Here is a 19,882-nt window from a genome sequence, read left to right as displayed (position 1 = left end):
GGTGGTGCAGGCTCGAAGGGCCGAATGGTCTATTTCTGCACCTATTGTCTATTATCTATAACTGTTGGTACAGTACACAGTAAAAACGAGACAACGTTTTTCAGGACCGTGGTGCTGCATGAAACAGTACAAAAACTACACTGAGCTACGTAAAAACAACACAGAAAAAACTACACTAGACTACAGACCTACCCAGGACTGTATAAAGTGCACAAAACAGTGCAGGCATTACAATAAATAATAAATAAGACAATAGGCACAGTAGAGGGCAATAGGTTGATGTCAGTCCAGGCTCTGGGTATTCAGGAGTCTGATGCCTTGGGGGAAGAAGCTGTTACATAGTCTGGTCGCGAGAGCCCGAATGCTTTGGTGCCTTTTCCCAGATGGCAGGAGGGAGAAGAGTTTGTATGAGGGGTGCGAGGGGTCCTTCATAATGCTGTTTGCTTTGCGGATACAGCATGTAGTGTAAATGTCTGTAATGGTGGGAAGGGAGACCCCGACGATCTTCTCAGCTGACCTCACTATCCGCTGCAGGGTCTTGTGATCCGAGATGGTGCAATTTCTGAACTAGGCAGTGATGCAGCTGCTCAGGAGGCTCTCAATACAACCTCTGTAGAATGTGATGAGGATGGGGGGGGGAGATGGACTTTCCTCAGCCTTCACAGAAAGTAGAGACTCTGCTGAACTTTCTTTGCCTATGGAGCTGGTGTTGAGGGACCAGGTGAGATTCTCCACCAGGTGAACACCAAGGAATTTGGTGCTCTTAGCGATCTCTACCGAGGATCATTACCGTCTGTCAGGCACTGACCATGGGTTCTTGGTGCAGAAGGGAAAGAGAGAGAAGAAGGGAGCGGTAGTGATAGGGGATTCGATAGTGAGGGGAACAGACAGGAGATCCTGTGGATGGGAATGGGATACCCGGATGGTATGTTGCCTCCCTGGTACCAGAATAGGGACATCTCAGATCGCATCCACAACATTTTGGAGAGGGAGGGGGAGCAGCCAGATGTCTTGGTACATATTGGTACCAATGACATAGGAAGGAAAAGCAATGAGGTCCTGAAAAGAGAATTTAGAAAACTAGATAGAAAGCTGAGAAGCAGGACCTCCTGGGTAGTAATTTCTGGAGTGCTGCCTGTGCCACATGCCAGTGAGGGTAGAATCAGTATGATTTGGCAGATAAATGCGTGGCAGAGAAGCTGGTGCAGGGGCAGAGCTTCAGGTTCTTGAATAATTGGGATCTCTTCTGGGGGAGGTATGGCCTGTTCAAATGCGACGGGTTGCACCTGAACCCGAAGGGAACCAATATTCCTGAGGACAGGTTTGTTAGAGCTGGTGGGGAGGGTTTAATCTAACTTGGCAGGGAGATGGGAACTGGATTGAAGGGACTCAGGAAAGGACAGATGGTTAAAAAAGTAAAGATAGCATGCAGTCAGATTGTCAGGAAGGGCAGGCAGATGATGAGACTTACCTGTAGCCAACAGGCTGAGTATCAAATCATTAGGGATGCAGAGTCAGAAAGGAGAGCAAATACGGTACTCAAGGTGTTGTATCTAAATGCGCATAGTATAAGAAATAAGGTGGATGATCTTGTTGCAATATTACAGATTGCCAGGTATGATGTTGTGGCCATCACAGAATCGTAACTGAAGGATGGTTGTAGTTGGGAACTGAATGACCAAGGTTACACATTGTATCAAAGAGATAGGAAAGTAGGCAGAGGGGGTGGTGAGGTTCTATTAGTAAAGAATGGCATCAAATCAGTAGAAAGATGTGACTTAGGATCAGAAGATACTGAATCCTTGTAGGTTCAGGTAAGAAACTGCAAGGGTAAAAGGACGTTGATGGCAGTTATGTATAGGCCTCCCAACAGTGGCTGGGAGGCTGACCACAGGTTACAACAGGAAATAGAAAAGGTGAGTCTAAAGGGCAATGTTATGGTAGTCATGGGAGATTTTAACATACAAGTCGATTGGGAAAATCAAGTTGGTAATGGATCTCAAGAGAGTGAGTTTGTTGAATGCCTAAGAGATGGCTTTTCAGAGCAGTTTGTCATTGAGCATACTAGGGAATCAGTTATACTGGATTGAGATGTAATGAACCAGGGGCAATTAGGGAGCTTAAGGTAAAAGAACTCTTTGGAACCAGTGATCACAATATGATTGTGTTCAACTTGAAATTTTATAGGAAGAAAGTGAAGTCTGATCCATCAGTATTTCAGTCGAGTAAGGGAAATTACAGTGGTTTGAGAGAGGAGTTAGCCAAAGTAAATTGGAAGGAGCTGCTGGCAGGGATGTCAGCAGAGCAGCATGTGTCTCTGGGGAAAATGAGGAAAGTGCAGGACATGTATTCCAAAAATGAAGAAATACTCAAATGGTAAAATAGTACAACTGCGGCTGACAAGGGAAATCAAAGCTATTGTAAAAGCAAAAGAAGGGATACAACAAAGCAAAAGTTAGTGGGAAGATAGAGGATCAGGAAGTTTTTAAAAAGCTACAGAGAGGAACTAAAACAAATCATTAGAAAGGAATAGATGAAATATGAAAGCAAGCTAGCAAATAATATAAAATTTGACAGTAAAAGTTATTTCAAGTTAAAAAATAAAAGAGAAATGAGAGTGGATATAGAACTGCTAGAAAATGTGGCAGGAGAAATAACAGAGGACAAGGAGATGATTGATGAACTAAATGAGTATTTTGCATCAGTCTTCACTGTGGAAGACACTAGCAGTATGTTGTGTGTGAAGGAAAAGAAGTGGGTGCAGTTACTGTTACAAGAGAGAAGGTGAAAGACCTAAAGGTACATAAGTCACCCAGACCAGAGGAATTGCACCCTAGGGTTCTGAAAGAGGTAGCATTAGAGATTGTGGTGGCATTAGAAATGATCTTTCAAAAATCATTGAACTCCAGCATGGTGCCAGAGGACTGGAAAATTGCAGAAGTTACTCCACTCTTAAGAAAGGAGGAAGGCAGCAGAAAAGAAATTATTGACCAGTTAGCGTGACCTCAGTGGTTGGGAAGATGTTGGGGTCAATTGTTAAAGATTAGGTGATTGGAATACTTGGTGACACAGGACAAGATAGTATAAAATTAGCATGGTTTCCTTCAGGGAAAATCCTGCCTAACAAACCTGTTGGAATTCTTTGAGCAGATTACAAGTAGGATAAAGGGGATGCAGTCGATGTTGTGTATTTGGACTTTCAGAAGGCCTTTGACAAGGTGCCACACATGAGGCTACTTACCAAGTTAAGTGCCCATGGTATTACAGGAAAGTTACTAACATGATTAAAGCATTGGCTGATTGGTAGGAGGCAGCGAGTGGGAATAAAAGGATCCTTTTCTGGTTGACTGCCAGTGACTAGTGGTGTTCTGCAGGGGTTCGTGTTGGGACCACTTCTTTTTATGCTGGATATAAATGATTTAGATGATGGAATAGATGGCTTTGTTGCCAAGTTTGCAGATGATACGAAGATTGGTGGAGGGGCAGGTAGTGTTGAGGAAACAGGTAGGATGCAGAATGAGCAAGAAAGTGGCAAATAAAACACAATGTTGGAAAATGCATGGTCATGCACTTTGGTAGTAGAAATAAATGTGCAGACTATGTTTTAAACGGGGAGAAAATCACAGGAATCTGAGATGCAGAGGGACTTGGGAGTTCTTGTGCTGAACACCCTGAAGGGTAACTTGTAGGTTGTGTCAGTGATGAAGAAGGCAAATGCCATGTTAGCATTCAATTCAAGAGGTCTAGAATACAAGAGCAAGGATGTGATGCTGAGGCTTTATGAGGCACTCGTGAGGCCTCACCTTGAGTATTGTGAACAGTTTTGGGCCCCTCATCTTAGAAAAGACGTGCTAGCATTGGAGAGGGTCCAGAGAAGGTTCACAACAATGATTCCAGGAATGAAAGGGTTATCATACGACAAACTGTACTTGCTGGAATTCAGAAGGATGAGGGGAGATCTCATTGAAACCTTTCAAAGGTCTAGATATAGTAGATGTGGAGGATGTTTTCCATGGTGGGAGAGTCTAGGACAAAAGGGTTTAGCCTCAGGATTGAGGGGCGCCCTTTCTAAACAGAGATACGGAGAAATTTCTTTAGCCAAAGTGTGATGAATGTGTTGCCACATGTAGCTGTGGAAGTCAGGTTGTTGGGTGTATTTAAGGCCAAGATTGATAGGTTCTTGATTGGACATGGTATCAAAGGTTACGGGAAGAAGACCGGGAACTGGAGTTGAGGAAGAGATAGAAAAAAAAGGATCAGCCATGATTGAATGGCGGAGCAGACTCGATGGGTCAGATGGCCTAATTCTGCTCCTATGTCTTATGGTCTTATGTTTTCTCTAGCAGTGTTTAACAGATTGCCAACAAGTGAGAAGGGTGTAATGGAGCAAATTTAGAAAGCAATTAATGCCAAGGTGACAATGTCCTTTGAGGGTGGATAAGGCAAAAAGTCAATGTCAAAAACTGAGGATTTAGTTCTGCATAAAAAGGAAAGAAGAATATGGGAAGTGTGTGAATGAAATTAAAGGAAAAGTTAGAAAATTGAAGAAGCAAGATGAGAAAAAAGCTAGGGGGTAAAATCAAAGAATATCCAAATAAATATTTACATCTACAGAAAGAGAACAACTAAGTGTCGGCCTATTAGGGTACAAAATGGTAACCTATGCGTGGAGGTAGAAGGTGTGAATTAGGTTCAAAGTTAATATTTTGCAGCTACCATTGTAGACAAGAGGCATTATTCCCATACTGTAGATAAGGAAAAAGTTCAGGAGGAATTGGATGTGATAAAATTATTAAAGGAGAAATTAGCAATTTTGAAAGTGGAAACATCAGTAGGCCTGGATGGAATATACCCTAAGATACTTGAAAAAAAAATGGGAGAAAGTTTTAGATTAAAAGTATCATTTTTGAACTCCCTCTGGCTACAGGAGTGGTGCAGGAACATTGAATGTGCAACTCAGGCAATCCTTTGTTTAAAAATGAAGCAGTAGGACATCAAGTAATTATAAATCATTTGGTATAACTTTAGTGGTGGATTTGATAATTATAATTTGTCCAATATCTTCATTTGAAAAGGCAACATACACATGCACAGTCAAAATGGGTGTGCTATGGAACAGGCATGTCTCACTGGCTTAATAGAACTTTCTGTGGAGGTAACCAGAAGAATTGATGAGGGCTGTGATTTTTGTTGTGCTGTACATGGCTATCAGCAAGGCTTGACAAGATTCTGCATGCCAGGGTGGATTAGCTGGAATTGATTTCACTGGCACCAATCCCAGCTAAGCTATGGGTGAGTGGCATATAGGATCGGAAATTTACTCAGTGACGGGTTGTTACAGGGTTCTACAAGTACTTGGTTCCTTGCATTTTGTTGTGCATAATAATAATTTGGATTTGGATGTAGGGAAAAATCATTCAAATTTACAATGTAAAGAATTGTAAAGAACTTTGCAGATGACCAAAAAATTGGTCATGTAATTGACAAGAGCAAAATTTTCTGTTTCAAAATGATATTGATTATCTGATCAATTGGGCTGAGAAGTGCAAACAGAATTTTGTATGGGAGGGGAGTATAACAAGACAAATGCAGTAAGAGAGGAATATTGAGAAACACAGAACATAGAAGGGTTTTCCTTTGTATTTCCACAGATCTTTAATGCTAGTAGATCAAATAGATAAAAGAAATGAAACTGCATGCAGATTGCTTCACTTGTTAGCCCAGACATATATAGGCAAGGTAGTTATGCTAGAATTGCAACACTTGCTAGACAGCAGCATTTAATTTTGTTCACTACATTCCAGAAGAGACATTACAGAAGAGATTGCAGTAGAAGGAATACAGAGGAAATACAAGGATGTTACCAGTACTGGAAGATTTCTGCACTGACGAAAGACTGAACAAAGTTGAAATTGTTTTTGCTGGTACAGAGAAGGTTGAGTGGAGAATTAATTAATGTATATAAAATTATAAGAATCTTAAACGGAATAAATAGGAAGGACAGTTTTCCTTGTGAGGTGCCAAAACAGGAAGCAGAGTTTTTTGGGTACTAGTGAAAGGAACAGAGGTGAGACAAAAAAAAGTATTTTTAACTACAGGGGTTCCCAAACTGGGCTCTGCAGAATCCTTGATTAATGGTAAGGCTCCGTGGCATAAAAAAAAGGTTGGGATCCCTGAACTAGAAGGTGCTAGTGGGTCTGGAACTCACTGGCTGTGAGATGTGGTAGAAACCCCCACCACTTTGAAATGGTGCCTGGATATGTACTTGTGAGCTATAACCTCCAACCGTAAGATACTAGTAGAATGGTTGTTACGTTTGCTTAGCAGACATATGGGTGGCCTCCTGTTTCATTAACTTAGTATAATTCCAACTTGCAGTAGGATGTGATAATGGGGATGTTGAACTACCTTAATGTAGATTGGGGCCATAATGGGAAAGAGTTTTTGAACTATTCAGAACATTGTAGAACAAATTGTTTCTGATTCAATGAGGAACGTAGTGAGCTTGGTCCTAGTTGAAATGGGTCAAGAAGAAGCAGTAGAAGACAGCTGTTGTGGCATCATTGGAGTTTGATTAGTGAAAGGGGGGGGAGAAAGGAACACATTTAATTAAAATTTAAAGAGTGGCATGTGAAATTTTTATCAAGCTATGATTAGTTGCACTCTGTTATGAAGGAATGAAAGGTAGAATTTCCCAGATAACAAAAGAGAAAAGATGAAGCAAAAACAGAGGTTAATGATACAAATGACAACTGAGTACAGAAAATCAGAGGGATGTAAGATCAGAATAGAGCAAAAAGGGAAAATGAGAGTAGATGTGCAGTTAATATAAGAGAGAATCCAAAAGTCTTCTATTGACATAGAAGCAGGAAGTGTGTAGTGGAGTCAGGGACAACTAGGAGGTGCATAAAGAGGGGTAGGGATATTAAGTATGTTCTTTAGCATTTAACTTTACTACAAAGATGTAATTATGAAAATCACAGCTAAATAAAAGGTTAAGATACTAGACTTGATCATTTAAAATTGTACAGACTATACGTAAAGTAGATCAGTCATCAGCTGTGTGAATACGATGCATCCTAGGTTGACAAGGGAAATTAGGCTATCAATCTTACAATCCCACTTGCATATAGGAAATGGTCCAATAGATTAGAGGATTTGAAATGTTTAAAAAGATACAAGGATGAACCCAGCACCACAGGCTAATCAGTCTTTTTCTATGGTAAGGAAACTGCTAGACAATAATATGGAACAAAATGAACTTTTATTTGGACAAGCAAATCATGCTTACCTGATTTATATTTTAGATAAGATAACAAGGATGAACAAAGAAACACAATTAATGTAGTGTCCATGGATGGCTTACAATATTTGGCAAAATGTGGTAAATAAGCTTGTGAACAATAAATGAAGACCAAAAGAATAAAAAGGACCAGTAGCAGCATAAATTAAATGACTTTTAAAAGTTAGAAGAAGTGTATAGTGGTTAACAGTTGTTTCCCAAGCCAGAGGAAGGAGGGCATTTATATTTTCAAAAGATTGATGCTGGTACTCTGCTTTTTTAAAACATATATATGAGAGGTGATTGATAAGTTTGTGACCTAAGGTAGAAGGAGTCATTTTAGAAAACCTAGAACATTTATTTTTCACCCTCCCCTAGTGTTGCCACCATGTCCTCGTGGGTGATAAGCCCGTGAGACAGAGGTAGTGGATGACTGCACGAAGGCCAGTGTTGTCCATTTTCTCAGACAGTGCTTATTTGCAATTTTCAATTATCTGAAACAGAAATACCACAAAAGTTATTAACTTCAAACTTTCTGCATAATCGCTCAAAGAGTTGAACTGCACGTGCATGTAACAAGAGCTGTATAACTCATCTCCTTCTACCTTAGGCCACGAACTTATCAATCACCCCTGCTGTGGACCACTTTCTGAAGGTCCAAGACGCCGACTTCTACAAAGAAGGGATCCATATGCTCCATAACCGCTGGACTAAGTGTGTAAATATAGGAGGGGACTATGTTAGAAAAATAAATGTGCTAGGTTTCCTAAAAATGACTCCTTCTACCTTAGGCCACAAACTTATCAATCGCCCCTCGTGTATATATACACTTCATATTGATAACTTGGGTGCAAAAAGCACAGATGATTAAAAGCTTGGGTACAGTGAGGAAGATGACAGAATTCAAGAGGGCACAAATGAGAGATGAAGTAGGTAGATGCATGGCAGATGAAATGTAACATGATTTACCTTGATGAGTAGAACAAGGAGGGGCAGTATGAAGTTTAGGAATAGGAAAACCTGAGGTGCATATGCACAGTTGTATGAAGGTGACAAATCGAGAAGGCTGTAACAAAGTTTATTGAGATAGTCACTATTGAAAACAGAGGGACAGAGAGCAAAAGCAAGAAATATCTTTTTAAAAAGAAAGAAAAACCTGGTTCAGCTGTGGTTGAATTATCCTAACCGTTTAAGAGGAATGCACCTTAGGAAGCTAGAGAGGTTATAAAAATGATTTATTAAAATAGTACAAGGGATGAGGAATTTCAGATACAGGATTACATTGGAGTTCTTTTCTTTGAAGCAGAGAAGTTTTGAGAAGACTTTGCAAGGACATGGAATTCATGACTTAAAAGGACAGTGGAATTAAATTAAGTCATGGTTTTCAAAAATGAATTAAATAAGTGCTTGAAGCAAAATAAAAGCAGTTAACAATGGAGAAGGAACAAGGGAATGAGGCCAACTGGATTGCATCAAGCCAGAATGACCTCCATGTGCCAAATGGCCTCGTTTGGAGCTAAAATTATAGTATAAAGAAATTAAAGCAGAAAGCTGGGAATGTCCCCTTTGGTCTGAATCAACAAACACCCAGTTTTTCAACATAGGGCTTTTACCAGGAAGTCATGTGTCTGTGTCAGTAAAATAGAGATAATACTTGAAAGCATTAATTGGAATTACTTTTGTGGGAAGCAATTAAACTTTGACTGGTGCTTACTTTCTAATTGTGATTACTTTAGATATTCCAGAAACTGCTCCTAGACATAATGAACGACATCACAGTTTTCATACCATGGAGCAGGTAAAGCTTCTATAAATCAATGTGTATTTAATCACGTTCATAAGATATGAAAATCAATGATATTCTGATCAGCAGGTCAGATTTACACAGCAATTTCCAAGACAACCGCTAATTTCTTTCATAACACTAATCTTAGATTTGTCTCTAGGTATAATGCTTAAAAGATTGCCTGCTACTAAACAAAATCTTCTTTGTAGTTAAAATTCTTATTACAGTCTTATATGCAGTCCACCTCTTTCAGATTTCCACCCTCAAGTGAAAACATGAAATGTTGTTCTTGACTCAGAGCCACGTTTCAGATTTCATATTGTACCATCACTGAAATTTACTGCAAAACATTTTCTTTCCTGCTCCACCATTGAAACCTTGAGATATTTGTCTGTCATCTTTAATCTTAAGTACTTCAGCACTCTTCCGTCCATTCTCCATAAACTCCAATTTGTTTACATTTCTGCAAAAGCTACCTGTCCTACATCAAAATGCATTTCTTCCTTACTTCTGAACTCATCCCCGAAACTACTATGGACTGTCTTTCCCTATGTTCTTTTGATACTATGCTTTTACTGGGATACTCCCCCTGCCCCATTTCAACTTTAAAACAATCTCAGCTTCTATATATTGGTGAGACCCGACGCAGACTGGGAGACCATTTCCCTGAACACCTACGCTCTGTCTGCCAGAGAAAGCAGGATCTCCCAGTGCTCACACATTTTAATTCCACGTCCCATTCCCATTCTGATATGTCAATCCATGGCCTCCTCTACTGTCAAGATGAAGTCACACTGAGGTCGGAGGAACACCACCTTATATTCCATCTGGGTAGCCTCCAACCTGATAGCATGAACGTTGATTTCTCTAACTTCTGTTAATGCCCCTCCTCCCCTTCTTACCCCATCCCTTATTTATTTATTTATTTGTTTGTTTGTTTATTTATTTATTATTTTTCCCCTTTTCTGTCTTTTTTCTCTCTCTGTCCCTCTCACAATCACTCCTTGCCTGCTCTCCATCTCCCTCTGGTGCTCCCCTCCCCCTTTCTTTCTCCCTATGCCTCCCGTCCCATGATCCTCTCTCTTCTCCAGCCTTGTATCCCTATTACCAATCAACTTTCCAACTCTTAGCTTCATTCCTTCCCCTCCTGTCTTCTCCTATCATTTTTGGATCTCCCCCTCCCCCTCTCAAATCTCTTACAGTTTCAGTTAGTCCCGACGAAGGGTCTCAGCCTGAAACATCGACTATACTTCTCCCTATAGATGCTGCTTGGCCTGCTGCGTTCCACCAGCATTTTGTGTGTGTTGCTTCAGCTTCTCTAAAGCCTGGAATGGGTAGATTGTGAATGAAGGTTGTACAAGCTCAACTTGTATCTACTGGAGCTAAGAAAAGTGAGAGATGATTTGAGAGGTCATTACAGATGAATGAAGAGAGGATGATTCTTGGTGAAGTATTGAGGTTTAGGGATCACTTATAAACCCATTTAAATAGGAGGTGATGCTTTCTTTTATCTCTGCAATGAAAATCATAAATATACTTTGGAACACTTCTTGAAATGAAGATGGGAAAAAAACTAGCTATTTTTAGGGGACAAAAGTCAACAGGATGAAAGATCAGCATGGGTAAACAGGATGGCACCAGTAACATTACTAATAGACTATCCAGGGTCTTAGTAATATAACAGGCCAGGCTTGAGGACAGGTATGGCTTACTTCTAATTTGAATGTTTGTATGTGCTCTTTTCATGAATATGTCTTAAAAATAATCCTAAGTAAAATCAACTGTAAGCATAAAATAATGGAAACTTGTAATATCTTCTATATGTAGTAGTTAAAGATCACTGTTACAAAAAATGTTGTCAACAACGAATAATATTAAAATGTTTGATATTTAAATTTTTATTCATTTGAAGGATCCTAGTGTAGATGGCAAAGCATGGTATGCAAATCACTGTGACCGAAAAACTGCAGAAGAGACATTACAGAAATTCAGCAAGGTACAAGAGTACATTTTGAATGCATGTTTTACATTACTTAAGTTTTTGTAGCTGAAAGCACTTTTTTCATCCCAAATAGGATGGATCATACCTCATAAGAAAAAGTTCTGGCCAGGACACACGGCAGCCATATACATTAGTTGTATTATATAACAAAAGGGTCTACAATATTCCTGTGCGTTATATTGAATCAACAAAAGAATATGCATTAGGCAAAGAGAAGATTGGCGAAGAGGTAAGTGATTTACCTTTCATGCTTCTCATTACCCAAGAATAATCAGTGCAGTTAATTGATTTTTAAAGACTTTATTGTAGCCAAGAACAGGTTAAAATAAATAACTGCAAATGAAAGATGATGTAACTGGGTTTAAAATCTACACAAAGTGACACAAAGGTTGGTGGTATTTTGCATAGCATAGAAGGTTGTAGGTTACAATGGGATAGAAACAGGATGCGCAGCTTGACAGAGAAGTGACAGATGGAGTTCAGTCCAGGAAAATGGGAAGAGATGCACTTCAGATCAAACTTGAAAAGGTTAATGCAGGATTCTTACAATGTGCTGGAGGAGCTCAGCAGGTCAGGCAGCATCTATGGATGGGAATAAACAGTTGACGTTTTGTGCCAAGACCCTTCATCAGGATGTATTTCTCTAGATTTCCAGCATGTACCTCTTGTGTCTGTGGCAGGATTCTTAGCAGTGTGGAGGAACAGAGGGATTACATGGCCCATGTCTGCAGATCCCTCAAAGTTGCCACGCGAGGCGGAAGTGTGGTTAAGAGTGTATTTTGTGGTGTAGACCTTCATTGATCGTGCAATTGCAGCTCTATAAAACTCTGGTTGGAGTATTGTCTTCAGTTCTGGATACTTCAATATTGGAAGGATGTGGAAGCTTCAGAGAAGGCATGGAGGAGGTACACGAGGATGCTGCTGGATTAGAGAACATATTTTACAAGGAAAGGTTAAATAATCTAGTGATTTCCTCTTTGGAGCAAAGCTGGATGAGAGCAGATGAAAGACAACTTGATAGGGGTGTACAAGGCCAAGATAGAGTGGACAGTCAACATCATTTACCCAAGACACCAATGGCTATTACCAGAGGACATCCATTTAAAATGAGTGGAGGAAAACGTAGGGGAAACGTGAAAAGTAGTTTTCATACACACAGAGTGGTAGATGCCTGGAATACATTGCTTGGGTTGGTAGTAGAGGCTGAAATAATGGGGATATTTAAAAGACTCTTAGATAAGCAGATGGATGTAGGAAAAATGGAGGGTTATGGGTTATAAAGGAGGGGAGGGGTGGATTTATCATGAAGTAGATTTATATTGGTTGGTACGGCAGCATGGACCAAAGGGCCCATACTATGCTTCATTGTTCTTTTGTAAAAGTGCTCAGTATTTTCTAGTACTTGTCATGGTTATTAACAATTTTTATATTTTTGGATGGTAATACCTTTGTTAATGTAGATTAATTAGGGTGAAAAAGCATGGGGTAAAATTCAAATATGATGGGTTTAGCAGCAAATCATCTTTGTTTATTTAAGCATTACACTCAGCTTTCAGCCTATCTGTGGTTCATAACCCACCTACAATCTCTCTGCTGATTCTCAAAAACCTCCCTTCTCCAAAGTCAAACTGAACAAACTGAGAATTCTTCTCAGAGTTTCATTGCTGCCACAGTACCAAAATGTTTCTCACCAAAGTCACTGATGAAATTCCTATGTGATAGTAACACAGAACATCTTTCCATCCTCATTTATTTAAGACTGAGCCACAGCCTTTGGTATGGTTCACCACACCATACTCCTTTGATAGCTTTCTGCTTTTTGTCCATCATTTTGGGCCTATAATCATTGGGTTTCTTCCTGATTTATGCAAATTTTGTTAGAGATTTCCCTGATAGCCATGAGAGAGTGTAAAAGGATGTTATCTCTTGTGTTGTCAAAGCATCTCTCTCTGCCTCTCTATTTCTCATCTGTATGTAATCCCTCAGCTAGATCCAAAAACTTTATTACCCAAGATGCAAACAAGAAAATCTGCAAATGCAGAAAATCCAAGCAAAACACACAAAATGCTGCAGGAACTCAGCAGCACTGGCAGCATCTATGGAAAAAGGTACAGCCTACATTTTGGGCCAAGACCTTTCCTCGGGACAAATCTCAGGCCCAAAACATTAATTGTACTCTTTTCCATAGATGCTGCCTGGCCTGCTGAGTTCCTCCAGCATTTTGTGTGTGTTGTTCGGATTTCCAGCATCTGCAGATTTTCTCTTGTCCGTGTTTGTTGACTTCATTTGCCTCTTGACAGGAGTCTAACTCTGAACCAATTGTTTAACAACCTCACTATAAGCTTGGGGCATTCCCATGCCCACTCGTATTTCCAGTCCTATCATTAGAATCCATTGTTATCACGGCTTGCCCAGGGTTAAAATCCATAATTATCCACACATCCAGCATCTCTCAGATTCAGTTTAAACAAAGCATTTCAAACTCCCTCTTCTTGGTGTTTTCTTAATAAATTGAAAACCATTCAAAAATCTGCTCTGCATCTTAAATTTTTATCAGGATTGTTCATCTTTAGCTCCTGTGCTTGTTATCCTAGATTAGTACCTGGTTAAGCACTGCTTAAATTACAAAACTTTTTTTAAAGCCTTCCTCGAGCTCACTATTTTCCATGTGTCTAAACTTGCACAGCCTTGCAGTCCCCTAACATGTGAATACTCCAACTCCGGCTTCCCAAATATCACAGATGTCATCATTCCATAAACAGCATCCATGTCTCCAATTGCCAAGTTCCGTAAGCACCTTCCTGGACATCTTGCATTAGGCCTCGATTTCGTCCCTGGAGTTTCCTTTGGACACAAATGTTCATGTTTTTGGTCATCTACCTCAGTATTTCACAGATGAACTCATTAATAAAAGGGGAAATAAGTTTGAAAATAAATACAAAGAACTAATATATTTAAACTAACAAGTATGCTCTAGAACCAAAATCTATTGGATAAACACAGAACACACACACACAAAATGCTGGAGGACTCATACAAGTAATAGATCCAGAATTGGATCATGTAAGAGATTCTGAAAAGAAAATGGCACACTCCCATCTTAGTTTCCCTTTTTGGAATCCCCAGCTCCCTGGACACTCAATCTCCATCTCTTCTGAAATTTCTTATTAATATCTCCTTCTATCAAGCTGGTGTTTGTACCTTTTGATTTCAATTCTGTATGTTTTATTTTTAGCATGTCACGTGGAATGTTTTGACATAAATGTACATTATTTATGCTATAGTTACTCGTAAAAGAGGATTATGATGGGCTAACAATGTTTGTTTCTATTCACTTAGCGGTTCACCAGTGTTGCTGACATAATTGAAAACCATCAAAAGAATCCTTTGGTCCTCATTGACAGCCAAAATAACACCAAAGATTCCACCAAATTGAAGTATCCAGTCAAAGACTCGTGAAGTCCATTTACTGAACAGTATTTATATAGTTTTCATTTTATATCATTTTCAACCACAGATAATATGAATAAAACAATGCATTTAAATTTGCATAAGAAATTAATTTTGTTATGTTTACTGTACATTAGACATATTGGTTTATGCACAGAACAGTCTTATAATTTACCTAATTTATGATCATAATAGTTTTTCAGTTTAAACATTATTAGTCATTTTACAGTAACAAAGATCCACTATCCAGATGACAAAAAAAAATTTCAACTCTAATTATGTGCTGTTTTAATACTGCTGTTCAACAGTAATTAGTACACTTCGCACAATCCAAATCCTAACTATAAAGGTATTTTGATCTAACAATTCAAATATTCTTAATTATTAAAATAGGATGAAACCCCACAGTTTGAGAGAGGGAAACTAAAATCAGATGTATCAGTATTACATTGTCATATGGGGAATTACAGAGGCGTGAGAGAGGAGCTGGAAATTGATTGGAAGGGGACACCACAGGAATGATGGCAGAACAGCAATTGCTTGTAGATTCTTGTAAAAAGACACCAAAGAGGTACCAATTGAGCACAAAGGAATGGCAGACAAAATTAGTAAGATCTCGGTGTCATTCTTCACTGTGGAAGACACCAGTAGTATGCCAAAAATTTGAGCGTCAGAGAACAGAAGTGAGTGTAGTTGCTATTACTCAGAAGATGGTGCATGGGAAGCTGACAGGTCTGAAGGTAGCTAAGTCACCTGGACCAGATGGACTCTGAGTTCTGAAAGAGGTAGCTGAAGAGATTGAGGAGGCACTAGTAGTGATCTTTCAAGAATCACTAGATTCTGAAGAGGTGCTGGAGGAATGGAAAATCACAGATGTCACTCCACTCTTCAAGAAGGGAGTGAGGTAAAAGACAGGAAATGATATGCCAGTTAGCCTGACTTCAGTGGTTGGGAAGATGTTGTAGTCCATTATTAAGTATGAGATTTTGGGAAAATGGCTGGAGTCAGTATGGTTTCCTTAAGGGGATATCTTTCCTGACAAATCTGTTGGAATTCTTTGATGAAATAACAGGCAGGATAGACAAAGTGGATATTGTTTATTTGTATTTTCAGAAGGCCTTTGACATAGTGGCACACATGAAGCTGCTAAACAAGATTGGAGTCTATGTTTTGGCAGAAGGGAAAGAGGTTTTATAATGCATTGGTTAAAGGAGACCTTTTTTGTTTGGCTGCCAATAACTAGTGGTGTTCCCCAGGAGTTGGTGTTGGGTTTCTTTCTTTTAAAGTTTACTATATATCACTGATTCTGATGATGGAATTGATGGTCAAGTTTGCTAATGATACAAAGGTAGGTGAAGGGGCAGGTAGTGTGATGAAGTAGGAAATATGCAGAGGGATTTAAAATTTAGTAGAATGGGCAAAAAAAGTGGCAGATGGAATATAATGCAAGGAAATGTATAGTCGTGCACTTTGGTAGAATAATAAAGGCATAGACTATTTAGAAGGGGGGAGAAAATTCTGAGATAAGAGGTGCAAAGGAATTTTGGAGTCCTCTTATACAATTCCCTAGAAGTTAACTTACAGGTTGAGTTGCTGGCAAGGAAGGCAAATGCATTATTAGCATTCATATCAAGGGGACTAGAACATGAAAACAAGGATATAATACTTTTTGAGGTTTTAAAATGCATTGGTCAGCCTGCAATAGCTATTTTGGGCCCCTTAACTAAGAAATTATGTGCTGGCATTACAGTGGATCCATAGGAGGATCATAAGAATAATCTTGGGAATAAAAGAGTTAAAAGTATGAGGAGCTTTTGGCTATGGGCCTGTACTCACTGGAGTTTAGAAGAATATGGGGGATCTCTTTGAAACTTATTGCATTTGTAAACGCCTAGATAGAGTGAATGTGGAGAAGATATGGGAGAAATTAGGACATTAAGGCACAGCCTCAGAATAGAATGTTGTCCCTTTTTAATGGTATTGGACCCCTTGTTTAACAGTATTGACCCATGGCATAAAAAAAGGTTGGAAACCCCTGCTCTACAACAAAGTTGAGGAGGAATTGTTTTCACCAGAAGGTGCAAATCTGTGGAATTCAATGCCCAATTTGGCTGTGGAGACCAGGTCACTGGGTATATTTAAAGTGGAGATTGATAGGTTTCTGATTAGTTAGAGTGCAAAGGTTACAGGAAGAAGGTGGGAGAAAGGGTTTGAGAGAGATCATAAATCATCCATGATGGAATGGTGGAGCAGGCTCAGTGGGCCAAATAGCCTAATCTTCTCTTATATCTTAAGGTCTTAAACTGAAAAGTCATTTCTGTGGTTTTGTACAGTAAAACTGGCATTTCATCTGGGCTTTAGAATATGCCTGGCCTAATGAAATGAAATTTATCTGGTGATTATAACTGTTGCTCATGGAAATAATTTGAATGGACAAATTGGAATTCTTGATCATAGGCCAACAGCTGGAGCCTTGAATAAAAGAAATATGAAGCTGTTATCATGGGCGATACGGCTAAGCTTCATCCTTGAGAGATTTAAAGTGTTCTCTACATAACTATGCCAAGGAAAATGGCATGGGTAGCTGCTGTGCAATTTTATGGAGCTAGATACAAGTAGTTCCGTGACAGAGCTTGAGCAGGCATTCATAAAAGTTAAATACATTAATTTTGCAGTTTGATTCATGCTTTTGTGATGGGGATCAAAAACATTAAAATGGAATTATATTCACATCATATATTTTGAGCTGAATTAACAATCTTATCATTTAGACCACTACAACAGGGACAAGAACAATGCCTATAAAGGAGATCTGGATGTTGTCAGCTTACAATGACTGTTATTAAGGGACATCCTATTGAAGAAATGTGAAGAATACCACCATTTGTTCTGATGACACACTGAAAACATAAAAGAATAAATGCAAAGTGCATCAGAAAATGCTTACAAGATTTTCCTACCGAAGAAGCCATTTGATAATTCCATTAATCTTCATTGGCTGTGTATATTCAACATTTGGGATAGTGGCCCAAGTCCACATGACCAAGTCCTGATGCAAGGTTGACTCAAAATGTTAGTAATTCTTTCTCCATCCATTGCATGCACCTCCTTGCCGCAACAGACGCTGCTCAACCCACTGTGTTCCTCCAACAGCTTGGTTTTTTTTTGCTCTGACATGAAGAAATTGTTGTTTCAAAGTGAAACTGGTGCCCAGCCATAATGACATTCTGTGTTTCAGAATCAGAATCTGGTTTAGTATCACTGACATAAGTCTTGAAATCTGTTGATTTGCAGCAGCAGTACATTGCAATACATAAGAAAACCATAAATTACACTGTATATATTGAAATTTTAAATATAGTGGTGCGAGAATTTTGTGAATCCAGTAGAATTCTATTTCTGCATAAATATGATCTATACACATGCATATCTCCAAACAAAAAAAATTCCTCCAGATGAAGGCACACATATAAGTTACACTCAACACAAAGTAATATTGGCACAAATAAATTAACAACTAAGGTGAATATAAAAGTTAAACATAATAATGCTACTGGTGCTTCATATGTGACGAAGCTGAATGATGAGATTCACAAGTGGTGGAGAGAGTTCAATAGTCTTAGTCATGGGGAAGAAGCTGTTTTCAATCTTAACAGTCCTTGTCCTAGTACCTCCTGTCTGATGTTAGGAGGTCAAAGAGATTGTGGGGCAAGTGGAAGGGATCATTAACAACACTAAGGGCCCTGTGTATGCTGAGCTCTGGATAAGTATCTTTAATGGGTAGACAAGAGACCCCAGTGATCCTATCAGCAGTGCTCGTAATCTTTTATAGGTACTCGGGGAAATTGACAATAGAAATGTGCAGGTTTAGAGAGTACTTGCAGTGGATTCTGGATAGGTTTGTCTCACTGAAGCAGGGAAGGTAAGTAGGGAGAAGGAAGCACAGTTGACAAGATGTGGAATATATAGCCCAAGACGAAGAAGGAAGAATGGCATGTGAGGGGCAGGTTGTGCCTCATGAGCCTAATTAATGATGAAACATTTTAAGGAATTGACACAATAGGAGAAAAGGCTGGGGCAGATCAGGCAAGTTCAGATTGAATGGTGGGGTAGGTTTGGAGTTGGCCACTTGATCCCTTAAGTTTGGATGTTATTATGTCTGCAGGATGCTGACGAACATGCCTGGAGTACTACATACAGTTTTAAATTCCACATTTAAAGAACAATTTAATGCATTGGTTAAACTGCAGAGAAGGATTCACAAGGTTGATTCCTGCCATGAAGGGTTTGACATGGGTAGAAAAGTCAAACAGATTGGGCCTACATTCACTGAAATTCAAAAGAACAGGTAATCACAACAAAAAACAAGTTTCTGTTGGGGGGGGGGGGAAGGACCAGCAGAAGGGATGCTAAAATGAGGTTTCCCCTCCTGAGGTATGTAGAACGAGAGATTGCTTAGGCACCATTTATTCTCAATATTAGTTAGTTTCTCTAATAATAGTAAAGCAATTAAAAACTACTCATTTATCAGTATTAACTCAGTATAAAGAAAATAAATTTTCCAATGCTTTTATGGCACACCTTCATACTATAATCAGAGATGAAAAATTCAGTAGAAAATAAGACATACCCGTTTGAGTTAGTGTATTCAATTTTAAACAGGAGACAAGACTAAAACTACAGTTCAAGAGCAAACTTTCATTTCCACATGTCCTTAAATTAATTAGAAAAGCAGAACAGAGCAGGCCACATTGTTTGTGTTTTACCACTCTATCCTCTAGTTTATTAAACTGAATAGAAGAAATATTTTTCTGCAAAATATCTACAACTCTGGGGACTGACTACCAATACAAACAGCATGGCTTAGAAATTCAAACACACAGCAATTACTTTTCCTCTTTCAAAAACATGTCTTTACTCAAGTAGACTGTAAACAAGATCGTTGTCACGAGTCATACCAGTATAACCATCCACCACCCTCACCCCCGCCCACCACCACCATCAAATATCAGAAGTTGAACTATACACATTCTCCTTTGCATTAAGCACCTTCTACACATTAAAACATTCTCAGGCATTGTAGGGGATTTTCAACCAAACCTTATTCCACGCAATGGACATTTAGGGAACCCTTGCAGAAGTTTCACTTAAGTTTACAAGTACATTGCCACCTATCCAACTCAGTTGGTGATTTGTTTAAAATTTCAATAAAGCTTTCAGCACTCTGCAACAGAGTTGGAAGACACACTTATTAAGATAAAAATTAAGAGGAAATTTGCATATAGAGCTGGATCAAAATGGATGATTGCATATGCTGCCTGGAGTCAGGCAATATCTGGAGAGCAAGAAATAGGGTTAAGAT

General features: G+C 39.1%; 1 protein-coding gene across 9 annotated transcripts in view; it reads left to right on the top strand.

Annotated features, from left to right (window-relative positions):
- blnk (B cell linker) overlaps positions 1–17,873 on the top strand; it is a 202,375-nt gene extending 184,502 nt beyond the window's left edge. For 8 of the 9 annotated variants that reach the window (XM_073027501.1, XM_073027503.1, XM_073027510.1 and 5 more), the window contains 4 exons: positions 9,019–9,080; positions 10,981–11,064; positions 11,144–11,299; positions 14,410–14,632. In XM_073027501.1, coding sequence (XP_072883602.1) covers positions 9,019–9,080; positions 10,981–11,064; positions 11,144–11,299; positions 14,410–14,529 — 422 coding nt within the window. In that variant the 3' untranslated portion in view covers positions 14,530–14,632. Of the gene's footprint in view, positions 1–9,018; positions 9,081–10,980; positions 11,065–11,143; positions 11,300–14,409; positions 14,633–17,291 lie in introns of those variants that run through there. The other variant, XM_073027502.1, reaches the window with a different exon arrangement.
- The last annotated feature ends 2,009 nt before the right edge of the window (positions 17,874–19,882 follow it).

This window comes from Hemitrygon akajei, chromosome 23, assembly GCF_048418815.1.
Source record: "Hemitrygon akajei chromosome 23, sHemAka1.3, whole genome shotgun sequence".
NCBI classification, from domain to species: domain Eukaryota; kingdom Metazoa; phylum Chordata; class Chondrichthyes; order Myliobatiformes; family Dasyatidae; genus Hemitrygon; species Hemitrygon akajei.
Note: the sequence above shows the minus strand (reverse complement) of the source record. Positions and strands in the feature narration are given on the sequence as shown.